Raw genomic sequence first — 18,966 nt, 5'->3', positions numbered from 1 at the left:
CACCATCAACCCCCTACATCTTCACCTGATCCGCATCTTAAACTCATCATCATCTCATCATATCATTATCTTCACATCTTTCTTTACACCACCTTCATCACCTACAACTTACCTAGGATGAACGCAATGAACCAACGGTCTCCGAGTGAAGAAGTCACCTATACAATTAGATGACTATCCATCCTTAAACCTAACCTGCCCTCGTTAGCATAAATGCTGAGCATATAAAAATAGGCTTGTCCTGTCCAGAAGACCTGAGAGAAGACATTCGATTTCTCTAAGGCTAGCCCTTTGGTACTGCCGTAATAACGACCACAAGAACAACTTGCTGCAAAACAATACAAAACGATCCGAGACATGTCCTTAAAAACAGCAACTTTTGCACAAAATTTTGAAAATTTGTGTGGATGGTAACCGAAGGAAGAGAGTAGTCGATATTCGTACCTATAAACACATATTAAAAACTCACCTTTGTATAACCCTTTGCAGCAGCAACATGTAACGCTGTTGCACCAGTTTTTGGATGTGGTCGATCAATTTCTGATGCATCGCTACGCAACCATTTTTTGGCATCGGCAAGCATTTGTTGTTGTTCGGCTTGGCGGGCTTTGGCGCAATCAATTTGCTGTTCGGCCACCATTTTTTGCATGAAATCAATCATGGGCAAATGTTGGATGTCGACAGCCAAGTCCACGGCTAAATCACCATCGCTATTGACGGCAGCAACATCGGCACCATGCTCCACCAGATAGCGTGCTATGCTCACAAAGCTGTGAAAAGAGAAAAAAGTGGGGAGAGAAAAATTAAAAATACAATTAAAAAAAGAATTGAAAAGAATAAAATTGAAAATTTTACAATTGTTTGGTATGAAAATTAAAGGGTTTTTAAATAGATTTTTTCCGGAACTCTAGGGTCATTTTCGAGAGAAGTCTAAGTTATACACGATGCGCCTGAACTAACATTAAATGGAAGTTGCTTACTACAATGTTCATAGATGAGAAAAATCAAAAAATTCGTTGGAGCTCTTTTTAAATAAATCGCGATACAACTTTACATTTTTAGGGGTTTTTAGGTTTACAAGATTTTGCAAGTCTTATCGTAACAAAAAATATTATAATGTTGCAGTCACGATCCCACAAACTATGCCCTATTAAAATTTCAACATAACCATATACATATGTGGCCCTAAAATGGATTTAAACGTAAAAGGAATGGACCAACATAGTCTTGGAACTGGATCTAATTTTAGGATTCATGCCTTTCCTTTTGTTGCATATCGTGTTCATGGTTATTTTAGCTGGTCATGGTAGGATTTTGTGGAGCTTTCGAGTTATTGTGACAGGAAGAATGGACTTGCCCTCGAAAAAAATATAATCAGTGAATTATTTATAACGATCCATGAAAAACTCTTAGTCCGTTATAGTCTATCTTAGAACTTGATTTAAGTTTGAGAGAATTATTCCATGTAGATGCTTTTTCTGTATCCAGATTCAAAAATTCTGCAGCTTGGACTGGTTGCGTCCGTAAAGAATCAGGAGTTGGCAGTTTTAAATATTTTTCCATAGGTTACCACAGACTATTGCTTTGTAAGTGGTCAAGAAGGTTCCTTTATCAGCGCCTTAAGTGCTGGCGGACAACAACTTACAGATAATTGTTCCTACTTTTGATCTCATCCCAAAAGCAGTGGCTTGCTATCGAACGTTATGGCCAAAATTTTGGAGTAAATAGTTGTTGTTGTAATAATTTCCATGTACGGGTCATTAGAGACATGCTCAATCGAGATAAGTCTGTATTGGACAGACTGGTGCAATAGGAAAGCTAATCCCCTACCTCCCTTCTGGTGCGATCCTTCCTTAACACGTTGTAACCATCGCAACGTTGTAAGCTACAGTTGTTGTTGACCAAGCTCACCGCCGGGACCTTGATCTTCTACCGATTCATAAAGTCCACTATTTCCTCGATCTTACCTCGGAGTCCATTGGAATTAAATTGCAAAAATGATGCATTTACCGGGATTAGGGCAACAACGGCTGGTGTTAAAGGCTGAATGTGCGGTTGTTGTCGAGGGGACTTCGGGGGAGTCTTATAATCAGACGACGAGGGAGTTTCGTATTCCGATGACGACTCACAGGGGACTGTATTCACACAGCATGCAGCAACATAGTCCCTGACGTCAACTATATGTGTGGACGCCAGTCGTACGTGGAATTCAGGAATAAGAAGTCCAAACCCCGTAGAGTGAAACAGGGAGTTCCCCAAGGTGGGGTGATATCTCCGGAACTGTTTAACCTCTACCTCTCCTGTATTCCACCCCCTCCAGACGGCATTGAGATCGTGACGTATGCGGATGATTGCACGATCTTGGCGTTGGGTACCTATCCTGATTACATCTGTGAGAGACTGAACAACTATTTAACTGATCTTACCACCTTTTTCCATTCGAGGAATATGCAGATATCCCCCACAAAATCTACAGCCACTCTGTTCACCACATGGACAGCGCAGTTTGGACGTGAGTTGAATGTCGTGGTCGACGGTAGCAGAATTCCGACCACAAACTGCCCTAAAATTTTAGGGGTCACATTCGACACTACATTCACGTCGTGCGCACACGCCACAGCTATCTGCGACAAGTTGAAAAGTAGGAACAAGGTCCTCAAGTCCCTGGCCGGCAGCACTTGGGGTGCAGATAAAGAAACCTTGTTGACCACATATAACGCGATAGGTCGGTCTGTGGTAAGCTATGCGGCTCCAGTCTGGTCCCCGAGATTGTGTGATTCGAACTGGAAAAAGATTCAAACTTGTCAGAATGCAGCCCTGAGAACAGCGACAGGGTGCCTCCTCAAATCTTCAGTGGACCATCTACATGAGGAGGCAAAAATTCTTCCTGTAAAGCAACACAATGAGATGCTTTCGTTGCAATACCTGCTTGGATGTTATCGTGTGAGCCATCCCAATCACCATCTTGTGGGTAGGCCCTGCCCAATCAGGGAGATCAGGAAGGATATCCATGCTCTAGAGGGAGAGGTCCAACGATACAGTAGAGAACCCCTAGATCAACAAGCATATCAAGCAGTATTGAATAGCATTCACACGGACGCAGTTGCCAAGGCCTTAAGCAATTATAGTGTGAATAAAGTACTCGGAGTACATCCTCCATCTATCGCAGCTGAGGAGCGTCAGCTGCCACGACAAACTAGAGTAGTTTTGGCTCAACTACGCTCGGGATATTGCAGTTGCCTAAATTCTTATTGGGCGGAAATCGACAAGACATCTGCCCAGTATGCGGCATGGGCCCGCACGACACACAACACCTTTTTAACTGCCCCGCCAAACCTACCCATCTAACTCCAGTGGATCTATGGCTACATCCCATCGAAGCAGCCACTTTTCTTGAACTGGAGATAGACCCAGAGCCAGATTGAACAGAGGAACGAACAAATAAACATAACAAAAACACTGTTACAACAACAACAACAATAGTCCCTGACGTGGACAAGTCCATAGCAACCCCTTAGATGCACCCACTCCTGACATCTATTGCATCTCACCTAAGGCTGGATGTGGGTGAAGATGCGGATGTGACAAACCGAGCACAAATATATTGGTCCTGGGTTTTTTCTCCGTCCCGGCACGGACCAAAAGGATTCGGAGCAGGCATTCCGGGATATGCTGCTCCCAACACAGAAAAACGAAACAAATACAAACATATGTACACTGAGGTGGCAGCCGCTGGCCGGAACAATGAAGTCGTGTAGTTCCGGGTTAATCCGGTACATAGAACACGCTGCCGTGGGATTGTGGAGTAAATAGTGATCGGAATCGGTGTGCCATCGCACAGTGAAGTGTGTTTGTGTTCGTGCTCATCAGTCACTTTTTTGTTTTGTTTGTTTCTTGACTGTGCCACGAAAATTTTTACCCCCAGTTTATGTATTTCGAAACGAAAATGTGTGCGCATGAAAGACACCCAAACTTTAGTTTTTGAAATATTATTTCATTTGCTTTTGCTTCAAAACATTTGTTTTCTTACCGACATACATAAACAGGCCCTTAAATTTTGTGTGGGAGTTACCCAAGGAGTGGACTGATATAGTCCATATTCTTATCTAATCTATGTCCGAAAATTTAACTTTTGTAGGGGGGTAATTGAAATAATGGAACGATGTGACCCATCCTCGAACTTAATCTAATTTTGGACAAAATATTACGAAGCCCTCTTGGTACACAGAGTGTCATAAGGGGTTTTTACAGCTTTCGGACAATTTTCTCATGCCCCTGAAAAAACGTGTACTATTAGCAGCGAATAAAAACTGTTACAAAAAAACGAAGGGATTCAAAAGCAGAACCAACTACCGTGTTTCACATATGCGTTTACTCGCTTTATGAAAAAATGTCTAAATATTGGCACAATCCCACGGCAGCGGGTTCTTTCGTACCGGATTGACCCAAAACCATAGTGTTTCGGTCAGCGGCTGCCAACCCCAGCATTAAACCTATGCTTCTACGTAAGTTTAAATGCTGCTACAACAACAACAACTATTGGCATGTTTTAATGGTTCACCAGGATAGAACCACCATAAGAATTTGCACAAATCCTTTGTCAAATTTTGAAAACTTTAAAAAAACTACTTATAATTAAAAATAAAGGCCGTGAGTGTCCATTGCCAACAAATATTGGCTTAAAAATTGTATTAGGGTGTTGGAATATATTGAAAATTGATGCTTGGAGCTTCAAAAAATATTCTTATCAAGGAATCGATAGAAACAATTTACAAAGTCAAAATTGTGTACTGAATTGGGTTCAATATTTTCAAGACTACAACAAAAGTACAAAGAAGTCATATTTGATAGCTTTATAAGTTCGAAACAGACGAAATATGGTAAAGATAATTCAAATTTCCGCCTTTCCAATTCAATGATTGATATTTTATCTGAGGAAAATGAATGAAAATCGATGGGTACGACGCAGTTTCGTTGGCTGTGGATGAGCCATATCTTCGAACTTAAACTAAGTTTGGACAAAATATTACGAAGACCATTTCAATGAGGCAGGTTTTGGACGATGCAAATAAAGTTGCCCAGTGTAGCTGCAAAGGCCAACACGTTTCAAAAAATGACAGCAGAGAAGATTATTTGATACATGTTGATCCCCTTCTTTTCTTCTTCATCTTGTTAAGATTAGCTGTGCGATGACGTTGATGGGCAATGGTTACAGACACATGGTGAAATAATTAATAATTATGCAATTTTTTCTTCTTCTTCTTGTAAAGTTCTCTCTATGATATTGAGCGGGCAGTGGGGTACAACATTTGTTTTGATTTTTTTTTTTGTGTTTGTTTGTCTTAGCCGCAAAATCGAACAACAAATGTTTGGCACATATTTTTGTTTTGAATGGAATAATGGCTGTCGTCGGTCTATCTGTAAATATGATTTGTGTGTGTGTGTGCTTGAGTCTAGTACTTACCCGCATGAGGCTGTGGCGTGCAGGGGTGTCCAACCTTCGTTGTCTTGTCTGTTTATGTCAGCGCCTTGTTCCACCAGAAATTCGACCATTTCTAAATTATCATCTATGCAGGCCTGCAAAGACAGCAAGAGGAAAAGAAAGAAAAAGAAATTAGAATTAATATTCAAAACAAATGCCAAAGGAAACAACGTTTTTATACAGATAAACAAATTATTTAAAAAGACACCGTACGACGACGTTGCTTTGGTTACATAAAATTCTTAATTTTTTTTCTTTGATTTGAAACCGCTGCAACAATGTATTGTAAGAGGTTTTGTTATTGGTTTTAAGTGGATTATTAGAGGAAAATAAGACATGACAATAAATACTTGAATCACACAAAATGTTGAAATTTTGTTTTTATAAACTGGGTATACTCTCAACCTTTAGGTTAACGATCGTATATAAACATTGATGCGATCAAAAATGTGCCTCTTCGAAATAATGGTTTTAGACCCCGTTTTAGGTAATTTGGATTCAAATTAGCCTTGTCCGTCCGTATGTATGGATGATTAGTGCGTACGAAACTTTGCACTTCGTAATATGCTATCCAAATATACATCAAGTCCGAAGATTTTCCATATCGTACCACTCCTTCGGGTTCCTACCCCAAAAACGTTCAAATTTTCGCTTAAATAGTGCGCATTATAACTCTCGAAGGGAGTAATCGGCCCATTCCTTCGGGTACCTCCCACACAAAAGTTTAAAATTTGGCAGAATCTTCTGGAAAATTTCTTCCAAACGTACATCAAGTTTCAAGAAGGTATATATCGGACACCACCATCGGACACATCTCTCACAAAAGTTCAAAATGTTCAAATGTTGGCTGAAACACTATGGTTTCGGGTCAATCCGGTACGAAAGAACCTGCTGCCGTAGGAACCCCTTGTAGTTCGTCCTGTTTACAGTAATATAAAAACAAATGTCGTATATCGTCTTTTGATATTTCCGTTTTTCGATGGCAAATTCATACTTCTGGAGCATCCTGCCGGCACCAACTAAAATTACCAATGAACACGATAACTTACGAATTGTGTCTTTGGTGGAAACTTTGCACATCGTTAAATTTCTTCCATCTCTACAAGAGTTCGGGTATATTATGGGTTTCGTGGAAAAATCAACTAAATTTTCCGATGCACACTAAAACTTACGAATAAAGTGCCCCATTTGGCCCAAACTTTGGTCATTGTAAAATGTGTTCCAAATGTTCAAAGAAATCTATTTTGGACTACAACTTCCGATACCTCCCTCACAAAAGATAAAAATGCTCATTTAAGTACCGTTTAAGTGTTGTTCAAGGCCTTGGATATGAAGAGCATTTGGTTTTCTATATAAAGATCGTTTGGTCTTCTATATGAAGAGCATTTGGTCTGGTCTAACCATGTCTTCTAAAAGGGGGGATTTTGTCTTCTATAGGAACACCATTTAGTTTTATTATCAGAAGACCTTTTGTCCTCGTGTATGAAGACCTTTTGTTTCTCTATTAAAAAGGTCTTTTATAAGTAGGCCATTAAGGCCCATTTGGTCTTCTATAAGAACTCCATTTGGCATTCTGTAAGAAAACTATTTTGTCATATTTATACCCTCAGCCTTTAGGCTAGGAAGGGTATACTCGTATACACTTTGACACGACCAAAAATGTGCCTCATCGAAATAACGGTTTTAGACCCCAAGTATGTTTGGACGATATTCGTTTCAGAGAATTTGGAGTCGATTTAGCCATGTCCGTCCGTCTGTCTGGCTGGTGCGCACGATAACTCTTAAACGGATCAACCGATTCGAACCAAATTTTGGGTATCGTAATATTTTGTCCAAACTTAGTTTAAGTTCGAAGATGGGATCTATTGGTCCACTCCTTCGGGTACCTCCCCAACAAAAGTTCTAAATTTTTCTGTAAAATGGTGTGAAAGATAACTCTTGATTTGGTCCAAACTTTGCACATCGTATTTTTACTTTCAGACATAGATCGGGTTCGTATATGGATTATATCGGTCAATTCCTTCGGGTACCTAAAACACAAAATTCGGATAAAGTGAAGTTTAAGAGCACTTTGTGGATCATTTTGAATTTTTTTTCGAAGAAGATCTATTGGAAGTTATTTATAAGCTGGCCACTTGGTATTCTATAAGAAAACCATTTGGATTTCTATAAGAAGACAATTTTGATTTTGTATTATAACGTCTTCTTTAGCAAGACGGCTATTTCTATTAGAAGGCCATTTGTCCCTCTACAAGACCATTTGGTCTTCTATAAAAAAGAAGTCCATTTGGCCTTATATAAGAAATCCATTTGGCCTTCTGTATAAAGGTCATTTTGTCTTCTTTATGAAGACCCTTTGGTTCTCTATTAAAAAATCTTTTATAATTGGGCCATTTGGTCTTCTATAGGAAGACCTTTTGGCCTTCTATAAGAAAACCATTTGGTCTTCTATAAGAAGTCCATTTGGCATTCTGTAAGAAAACCATTTGGTAATTTTTATGACGAACTTTTGGTCATCTATAAGCTGACCCCACCCGGTCTTCTATAAGATCATTTAACCATCTGTACAAAGATCGTTTGGTCTTCTTTATGAAGACATTTCGGTTCTCTATTAATAGGTCATCTATAAGAGGGTCATTTAGTATTCTATAAGAAGTCCATTTGGCCATTTGTATGAAGAACATTTGGCCTTTTTTTGAAGACCTTTTGGTTCTCTATTAAAACGTCTTCTATAAGTGGCATATTTGGTCTTCTATAAGAAGACCATTTGGCCTTCTGTATATTTGTCTTCTATAAGCAGATCATTTGGTCTTCTTTATGAAGACCTTTTGATTCTCTATTAATAGGTCATCTATAAGAGGGTCATTTGGTGTTCTATAAGAAGTCCATTTGGCCTTTTGTACGAAGAACATTCGGCCATTTTTATGAAGACCTTTTAGTTCTCTTTTAAAACATCTTCTATAAGCATACCTTTTGGCCTTCTATAAGAAGACATCTGACTTTCTTTATAAAGACCATTTGGTCTTCTTTATGAAGACTTTTCGGTTCTCTATTAAAAGGCCATCGGGTGACGTAGGGGATGAATGATACCAAGCAACGGTCTTGACCGGCATTAACATGGCAAAGCCCAGGATTTATCTTGGTCCTTCTTTCATCTCAAGTGGACACTGACCTCCCCGTTGTGTCACCTGGGGAACAGCCTTTAACACCCGTTAAAGGTAGTGAGCTAACATGTGCCGCGCGTTCACCCAGAACAACGTTAAAAACTTGGGTTTGGGCGTCGGGCTAGTAACCCTCCCCTAGAAAAAACATCCTACTATGAAAAAACGAAAGAAAAGAAAAACAAACCCCTCTAAAGTAAACGAACCCCGCAAACATTCATCGAGGGTGTTGGATGTACGTACGAACAGTACGAACAGACACAACACGAAAGTTAGACATCGGTAAGCTGCAATCACAACAGATAGCCACAGCATATTCCACTGAACTAGCCCAATTGCTTAATCAAAGCACTCCTCATCCCAATAACATATCAACGCAATGGCAAAGCATTGCCCACTCCATGCAAACAGCCGCAAAATCCATACTTGGATACCACAGACCTCCACCAAGGAATCCATGGTATGATCAGGAGTGTCGTGCTGCCACCGAAGAGAAAAATGCGGCATATAGGGCTACTTTACAATCCGTAGCAACGCGTAGCGCACGAGAGAGATACAGGGAGAAAAGGAGAGAGGAGAAATGTCTTTTCCGCAGGAAAAAGAGAGAGATGGAAAAGCGGGAGTGTGAAAAAATCGAGATGTACAGGAGCCAGAATGAAGACCGAAAATTATACCAACGAGTCAAGCATCAAACTGATGGCTTTGTACAACAGATATGGAAACTCAGGATATGGAAAGAACATTTTTCAAATCTGTTGATATCCAATAGCAGTGAAGACGACGAAGATACCACAGTCCCAATCCCAGAAGATGGTATTGAATGTATACCGCCCAGCCAAGATGAGGTAAGGACAGCAATAAATCGGCTGAAGAATAATAAGGCAGCAAGGGCCGATGGCTTACCAGCCGAGCTGTTCAAAACCGGAGGCGACACGCTGATAAGGTGTATTCATCAGCTAGTTAGCACCATCTGGCAGGAAGAACGAGTACCCGACGATTGGAACCTGAGTATCCTGTGCAACGTCCACAAGAAGGGAGATAAGACTGTATGCTCTAACTATAGGTATAATTGCCTACAAGATCGTGTCAGCTATATTGTGCGAACGACTAAAGCCTATGGTCAACGAGATAATTGGACCATACCAGTGGGGCTTTAGACCTGGCAAGTCCACCATTGACCAGATATTTACCCTGCGGCAAATCCTGGAGAAGACCCAAGAGATGCAGATCGATACCTACCACCTTTTTGTCGATTATAAAGCAGCCTTCGACAGCCCGCTGCGTTCAAAGGTATTTCAAGCCATGTGAAAATTTCGTATCCCCGCAAAGCTCATCCGGCTTTGTAAAATGACTTTAACTGACACGAGGTCCTCAGTTAAAATAGGAAATAACCTCTCCGAAGAATTTGGTACCAAAAGAGGTTTCAGACAAGGAGACAGCCTTTCGTGTGATCTCTTCAACATCCTGCTGGAAAAGGTTATACGAGAGGCAAACGTCAAAAGAAGTGGCACAATCTACACCAATAGTCACATGTTACTTGCTTATGCTGATGATATAGACATCATGGGCGGTAAAAGGTGAGAAGACCAAGTTGATGGTGTCGACGCGCAATGCGTCCATTGGGCTCGGACCACCTGTGCAAGTTTGTTCCTATAATATTGAGGTAGTAAAAGACTTCGTCTTCCTCGGCACCTCCGTAAACACAACAAACGACATCAGTTGTGAAATAAAAAGAAGAATTGTATTGGCCAACAGATGCTACTTTGGTTTAAGTAAGCAGTTTAAAAGCAAAGCCACATCTCGTCAAACAAAAATAAAGCTATACAAAACACTGATACTACCCGTGCTGATGTATGGCTCCGAAGCCTGGGTACTTGCGCAAGCAGATAAGGCAGTGCTTTGTGTGTTTGAAAGGAAAATTCTTCGAAAGATCTACGGACCAATCTGCGTTGACGGTGAATATCGACGTCGCATGAACCACGAGCTGTATCTGCTATACAACGACATCAATATTGTTAAACGTATCGAGATGCAGCGATTGCGTTGATGAACGATGATGAACCCGCTAAAAAGGTGTATAAATACGGACCGCTTGACGGTGCACGCAGAATTGGCAGGGCAAGTAATAGAAGGCGCAAACAAGTGGATGATGAGATAAAAAGGCGTGGTATTCCAGAGTGCGAAGCAACAAATAGAGAGGAATGGAGATCTTTTCTTAGTTCGGCCTATGGAACAAATATTGTGTAATGGGCCAGCTAAGTAAGTACAGTAAGTACAAAGACCGTTTGGTCTTCTTTATGAAGATATTTAGGTTCTCTATTAATAGGTCATCAATAAGAGGGCAGACCATTTGGCCTTCTATAAGCAGACCATTTGATCTTATATAAGAAGACCATTTGGTTTTCTGTATAAGACCATTGCTATAAGGACCATTCTTCATGAAGACTTTTCGGTTCTATATTAAAAGGCCATCTATAAGTGGGCCATTTGGTCTTCTATAAGAAGCCCATTTGACTTTCTGTAAGAACACCATTTTGTCTTCTAAATGAACCCATTTGGTCTTCTATAAGATCATTTGGTCATTTTAAGAAGCCCGTTTGGTTCTCTATTAATTCGTCTTCAATAAGTGGGATATTTGGTCTTCTATAAGAAGACCATTTGGCTTTCTGTTTAAAGACCATTTGGTCTTCTTTATGAAGACATTTCGGTTCTCTATAAATAGGTCATCTAGAAGAGGGTCATTTAGTCTTCTATAAGAAGACCATTTGGACTTCTGTATAAAAGCATTTGGTCTTCTTTATAAAGACATTTCGTTTCTCTATTAAAAGGCCATCTATAAGTGGGCCATTTGGTCTTCTATATGAAGAGCATTGAACTTTCTGTAAGAATACTATTTGGTATTCTATATGAAATCAATTTGGTCTTCTATAAGCAGACCATTTGGCTTTCTGTACAAATACTATTTGGTCTTCTTTATGAAGACATTTCGGTTCTCTATTAATAAGTCAACTATAAGAGGGTAATTTGGTATTCTATAAGAAGTCCATTTGGCATTTTGTATGAAAACGTTCTCTATTAAAACATCTTCTATAAGTGGCATATTTGGTCTTCTATAAGAAGACCATTTGGATTTTTGTATAAAGACCATCTGGTCTTCTTTATGAAGACATTTCGGTTCTCTATTAAAAGGCCATCTATAAGTGGGCCATTTGGTCTTCTATGTATATGAAGACCATTTGGCTTTCTGTAAGAATACCATTTGGTCTTCTATATGAATGAAACCCATTTGGTCTTCTCTAAGATCATTTGGACATTTTATGAAGCCCTTTTGGTTCTCTATTAAAATGTCTTCAATAAGTGGGATATTTGGTCTTCTATAAGAAGACCATTTGGACTTCTGTATAAAAGCATTTGGTCTTCTACATATAAGCAGACCATTTGGTCTTCTATAAGCAGACCATTTGGTCTTCTATAAGACGACCATTTGGACTTCTGTATAAAAACCATTTGGTCTTCTATAAGCAGATCATTTGGTCTTCTATAAGAAGACCATTTGGCCTTCTGTATAAATATCATTTGGTCTTCTTTATGAAGACCTTTTGATTCTCTATTAATATGTCATCTACAAGAGGGTCATTTGGTCTTCTATAAGAAGTCCATTTGGCCTTTTGTACGAAGAACATTCGGCCTTTTTTATGGAGACCTTTTAGTTCTCTTTAAAAACATCTTCTATAAGCATACCATTTGGCCTTCTATAAGCAGACCATTTGGACTTCTATAAGAAGACATTTGACTTTCTTTATAAAGACCATTTGGTCTTCTTTATGAAGACTTTTCGGTTCCCTATTAAAAGACCATCTATAAGTGGACCATTTGGTCTTCTATATGTCTCCTATAAGAAAACAATTGATCTTCATTAAAAAGATAATTTGTTCTTCTTCAATAAGATCCATGTAGTCTTCTATAAGAAAATTCACATAGTCTTCTATATTAAACGTACGTACATAACTAAAACTATCGCTAATGTTGCAGCAGCAGTAGACAGTTTTTTGTATGTTTCAAAAAAAATATGTAAATATCAGTTTTTGTTTTGTTCTTTTGTTTCGATTTGAAACAAAGTTGAATATGTTTACATAAATATCGTCCGTCGTTTGTTATTCATGCAAAGGCAGCAACAGTTTTGTTTTTTTTTACGATATGTCTGATATCAGACATTGTCTTTATTTCGGCGGGTACCGTTGTAGCTATAGAGTTTACTTTATTTTTGTCATAGCTAGTAACGGCTGTGAGTAATAAGTAAAGATAAAGAATCACTGCCGCAGGGTAGACGACAACTGCTATTGGATGATATCATCGAAAATTTTGAGCGGAAACTTAAATTTTGAAGTGGTTGGTGGTGGTGGTGCTGGTCATATTATGTATGATCCAACCAGAAGCAGAGTGGTGGAAAACCACAGCAGCAGCAGCAACTCGTGTTCTCTGCCACTCAGTCAGTATCTCATTTAAACAGCTCCATTTTCAAACAACCAGCCACCCATAAGGGGCGAATGCAGTCTTGTTTTGAATTCTAGAGAAAAAAACTGCTACTTGCAAATAGCGATCAAATGTTTTAATAGAAATATTTATAAATCCCTCCCCCCTCCAGGTATCTCGTCGGTTTACCGTCTTTAAAATTTTGTCGGCATAAAACTCGCTATATGGGTATTGTTTACATCGATCAATTCACATTGTTGTTATTTTTGCACTGCTTCTCTATTCACTATTTTTACACCCTATGCCAGTCAGTTGAGCAGCAGCAGCAGTTAGTCAGTCAGTCATCCGACCTGCCTGCCAGCCATTCAGCCACCAAAGCTTGCTTGCTGCTAAAACACCGCATGTTTTGTGGTTTTTTGGCATTGTTGCTGCTTGCTGGTCTGGGGCCGGCTTGTATTCATTCTAATGACGTCCATATACCTGTCAGCCAGCCACAGCCACAAAAAACAGTTGTGTGTTGGGGATGCAATTCAACGTTTTTTTGTTGTTATTTTTTGTAATTGCCAATTGAAATGGAGTTTAGATAAGGGGTTTTTTCTATCGATTGATTGCAACTAAAATGTTAGTTTGTCTATTAAGAGATTGACGTTTTATGACGTTATTTTGATGTGGAAGAAAACACACAACAAAAAAACAACGTGTTCCAATTGAAGCGTCAATGCTGCGGAATGATGTATTGAATACGCCTTTACGCTCGCTCTAAGGGCATGATGATCACCACCACCAACCATTATTGGTCCGAATGCTGTGTGCTGCTGTAGTAGATGTCAATTTATTTGATTTATCTATGACGCAAATTATAATTTGTTATATATTTTAAATGGAAATATTAGTATTGACATACCCTAAGAAAAAATATTATATTGCAGTTATGATCCGATAATTAGACTTAAATTGGATTAAAGGCCAAAAGTGTTGAACTTTTGTATTCGTATAAAAGACGAAATTGTTTGCATATAGAAGACAAAATGTCCTACTTATAGAATAAGTTATTATATAGATATGCGGTAAGTCTTCATATAGAACACCAAATATTCTCAAATGTTATTTTTGTAGAAGAACACAAGGGCTTCATATACAAGACCACAAGGGCTTCTTATAGAAGACCATAAGGCATTCTTTAAAAGACCACAAGGTCCTATTATATAAGACTCACTTTATGGTCGAAAGACAACAAGGTATTCTTATCGAAACCCACACGATCTTCTAATAGAAACCTCAACACCTTCTTATAGAAGGTCACAAGGTCTTCCAATAGAAACCCAAGGTCTTCTTATAGAAGACTAAAGGCATCTAATAGAAGACAACAAGGTCTTCTCATGGAAGACAACAAGGTCTTCTCATGGAAGACCACATAACGTCTTCTTACGGAATAAGCTTCTAATAGATGACCACAAGGTCTTGTTATAGAAAAATTTTCTAATAGAAGACCAGAATGTCTTCTTATAAAAGAGCAAACGTTTAGAGGACCACTAGGTCCTCTTTTAGAGGACCACTAGGTCTTCCTATGGAAAACCAAAAGTTCTTCTTATAGAAGAGTCTTATAATAGAAGACCACAACGTCTTCTTATAGAATAATTTTGTAATAGAAGACCACAAGGACTTCTTTTAGAATAATCTTCTTATAGAAGACGTCTAGGTCTTCTTATAGAAGACCACTAGTCTTCTTATAGAAGGCCTCTAAGTCTTCTTATAGAAGACCACTAAGTCGTCTTATAGATGACCACTAGGTCTTCTAATAGAAGACCACTAGGTCCTCTTATAGAAGACCACTAGGTCCTCTTACAGAAGACCACTAGGTCTTCTTATAGAAGGCCACTAGTGCCTCTTACAGAAGACCTTGTGGTCTTCTATAGAAGACCACTAGGTCTTCTTATAGAAAACCACTAGGTCTTCTTATAGAAGACCACAAGGTCTTCTTATGGAAGACCACAAGGTTTTCTTATAGAAGACCACTAGGTCTTCTTCTGGAAGACCACAAGGTTTTCTTATAGAAGACCACTAGGTCTTCTTCTGGAAGACCACAAGGTTTTCTTATAAAATAATCTTCCAATAGAAGACCACAATGTCTTCTTATAGAAGATCAATGGTCCTTCTTATAGAAGCGCAAAGGTAAAGACCACTAGGCCTTCTTATAGAACACCACTAGGTCTTCTTATAGACAAACCACTAGGAATTCTTATAGAAGACCAGTAGGACTTCTTATAGAAGACCAGTAGGACTTCTTGTAGAAGACCACAAGGGTTTCTTATAGAATAATCTTCTAATAGATTATATACAAGGTATTCTTATAGAAGACCCCAAGGTATTCTTATAGAAGACCACTAGGTCTTCTTATAGAAGACCACTAGGTCTTTTTATAGAAGACCACTAGGTCTTCTTATAGAAGACCACTAGGGCTTCTTATAGAAGACCACTAGGTCTTCTTATAGAAAACCACTAGGTCTTCTTATAGAAGACCACTAGTCCTTCTTATAGAAGCCCAAAGGTATTCTTATAGAAGAGCACTAGGCCTTCGTATAGAATACCACCAGGTCTTCTTATAGAAAACCACTAGGAATTCTTATAGAAGACCAGTAGGACTTCTTATAGAAGACCACAAGGGTTTCATATAAAATAATCTTCCAATAGAAGACCACAATGTCTTCTTATAGAAGATCAATAGTCCTTCTTATAGAAGCCCAAAGGTATTCTTATAGAAGACCACTAGGCCTTCCTATAGAATACCACCAGGTCTTCTTATAGAAAACCACTAGGAATTCTTATAGAAGACCAGTAGGACTTCTTATAGAAGACCACAAGGGTTTCCTATAGAATAATCTTCTAATAGAAGACCACAATGTCTTCTTATAGAAGATCAATAGTTCTTCTCATAGAAGACCCCAAGGTATTCTTATAGAAGACCACTAGGTCTTCTTATAGAATACCACTAGGGCTTCTTATAGAAGACCACTAGGGCTTCTTATAGAAGACCACTAGGATTTCTTATAGAAGACCACTAGGTCTTCTTATAGAAGACCACTAGGTCTTCTTATAGAAGGCCACTAGGTCTTCTTATAGAAGACAACTAGGTATTCTTGTAGAATAACCTTGTAATAGAAGACCACAATGACTTCTTTTAGAATAATCTTCTTATAGAAGACCACTAGGCCTTCTTATAGAAGATCACTAGGTCTTCTTATAGAAAACCACTAGGAATTCTTATAGAAGACCAGTAGGACTTCTTATAGAAGACCACAAGGGTTTCTTATAGAATAATCTTCGAATAGAAGACCACAATGTCTTCTTATAGAAGATCAATTGTTCTTCTTATAGAAGACTACAAGGTCTTCTTATAGAAGACCACTAGGACTTCTTAAAGAAGACCACAAGGTCTTCTTATAGAAGACCACTAGAACTTCTTATAGAAGAGCACTAGGTCTTCTTATAGAAGACCACTAGGACTACTTATAGAAGAGCACAAGTTCTTCTTATAGTAGAAGACCACTAGGTCCTCTTATAGAAGACCACTAGGTCTTCTTACAGACGACCACTAGGTCTTCTTATAGAAGACCACAAGGTCTTCTTATAGAAGACCACAAGGTCTTCTTATAGAAGACCACAAGGTCTTCTTATAGAAGACTACAAGGTCTTCTTATAGAAGACTACAAGGTCTTCTTATAGAAGACCACTAGGACTTCTTATAGAAGACCACTAGATCTTCTTATAGAAGACCACTAGGTCTTCTTATAGAAGACCACTAGGTCTTCTTATAGAAGACCACTAGGTCTTCTTATAGAAGACCACTAGGTCTTCTTATAGAAGACCACTAGAACTTCTTATAGAAGAGCACTAGGTCTTCTTATAGAAGACCACTAGGACTACTTATAGAAGAGCACAAGTTCTTCTTATAGTAGAAGACCACTAGGTCCTCTTATAGAAGACCACTAGGTCTTCTTACAGACGACCACTAGGTCTTCTTATAGAAGACCACAAGGTCTTCTTATAGAAGACCACAAGGTCTTCTTATAGAAGACCACAAGGTCTTCTTATAGAAGACCACAAGGTCTTCTTATAGAAGACCACAAGGTCTTCTTATAGAAGACTACAAGGTCTTCTTATAGAAGACCACTAGGACTTCTTATAGAAGACCACTAGGACTTCTTATAGAAGACCACTAGATCTTCTTATAGAAGACCACTAGGTCTTCTTATAGATGACCACTAGGTCTTCTTATAGGAGACCACTAGGTCTTCTTATAGAAGACCACTAGGTATTCTTAGAGACGACCACTAGGGCTTCTTATAGAAGACCACTAGGGCTTCTTATAGAAGACCACTAGGTCTTCTTATAGAAGACCACTAGGTCTTCTTATAGAAGGCCACTAGGTCTTCTTATAGAAGGCCACTAGGTCTTCTTATAGAAGACCACTAGGTCTTCTTATGGAAGACCACAATGTTTTCTTATAGAAGATCAATAGTTCTTCTTACAGAAGACCACAGGGTCTTCTATAAGAAAACCACTAGGTCTTCTTATGGAAGTCCACAGGGTCTTCTTATAGATGACTTTTATAATAGAATATTACAAGGTATTCTTATGGAAGAATTCTCTTGCAGAATAGCACAAGTTCTTCTTACAGAATACCAGCAATTTTTCTTACAGAAGACCACAAGGTCTTCTTATAGAAGAATCTTCTAATAGAAGACCACAAGTTCTTAAAGATTACCCCAAGGCCTTCTATAGAAGAACACAAGGTCTTCTTATAGAGGACCATAATATCTTCTAAGCATACATGGTGACTGATCCGACGGCGCGCAAGTTATTTCAGGCAAGGATGCCAGAAAAGTTTAATCGTACAGGCCGTTTTCGCTTTTGTCACCCGTAGCAAAGACTCTTCAAGTTTTAGTCCTCCCCAGCGTCAGAAACAGCTATCCAGTTGCAGTACATCAGTATGGATTTCGTAAGCATCACAGCACAACAACAGCGCTGCAAGCCATCTCCACACATATTAGTCGAGGATTCAACCAGAGCAAGCCGTGTAATAGAACAGTGATGGTGGCGCTTGACTTATCATAAGGCTTTGATACTGTCAAGCACTCCATGTTGTTTGTGGACATTGATCAGACTAACCTCCGGCCAAGTTTGAAACGTTGTTTAATCAATTATCGGGAATGTTCTGTGACACCCTTCACCTTTCACTTCACCCCTCAAGCATTTTGTTCACCCATTTACGCTTATTTTTTTACTATTTTATGGACAGACTAAGGGTGTACTATTCTTTTTAAATACCCTAATGAATCTTAGCCGCAAAAACTTCACAAGAAATAAGAGCAAATGGGGTGAACGGAATGCTTGAGGCGTGAAGTTAGATGTGAAGTGTGTCTTAGAAAATACCAGTTTATGTGTGGACGTTACGTGGAATTCAGGTGTAGGAGAAGTCCAAGCCACGAAGTCTGAAACAGGGAGTTCCACAAGGTGGGTGAATTCCCCGGAACTGTTAAACTGCCCCCTCCAGACGGCATTGAAATATTAACGTATGCGGATAATTGTGCGATCTTGGCGTCAGCTACCTTCCATAATGTAGTTTGTGAAAGGCTATTTGACCGAACTAACCACTTTTTTCCACGCGAGGAATGTGCAAATATGCGATGGTAGCAGAATTCCGAACACAAGAAACACAAAAATTCTAGGGGTCTCACATTTGACAGCATGTTCATGTCGTCCGTCCCTTAGATATATGAATGAAATAACATTCACACGGATCCAATCGCTGATGCCATAAACAACTATCGTGTGATTGCGGACAACGGA

The 18,966-nt window shown here is 39.1% G+C and overlaps 1 protein-coding gene across 47 annotated transcripts in view; it reads right to left on the bottom strand.

Annotated features, from left to right (window-relative positions):
* The window catches only part of Mbs (Myosin binding subunit), a 304,687-nt gene that overhangs the window by 193,788 nt on the left and 91,933 nt on the right, over nucleotides 1–18,966 (bottom strand). For all 47 annotated transcript variants that reach the window (XM_073982195.1, XM_073982167.1, XM_073982168.1 and 44 more), the window contains exons 3-4: nucleotides 5,465–5,577; nucleotides 470–770 (exon numbers count right to left, since the gene is read on the bottom strand). In XM_073982195.1, the coding sequence (XP_073838296.1) occupies nucleotides 470–770; nucleotides 5,465–5,577 (414 nt within the window). The remainder of the gene's footprint in view (nucleotides 1–469; nucleotides 771–5,464; nucleotides 5,578–18,966) is intronic.

This window comes from Musca autumnalis, unplaced genomic scaffold, assembly GCF_047663935.1.
Source record: "Musca autumnalis isolate F117 unplaced genomic scaffold, ASM4766393v1 scaffold_4, whole genome shotgun sequence".
Classification (NCBI taxonomy): Eukaryota; Metazoa; Arthropoda; class Insecta; order Diptera; family Muscidae; genus Musca; species Musca autumnalis.
Note: the sequence above shows the minus strand (reverse complement) of the source record. Positions and strands in the feature narration are given on the sequence as shown.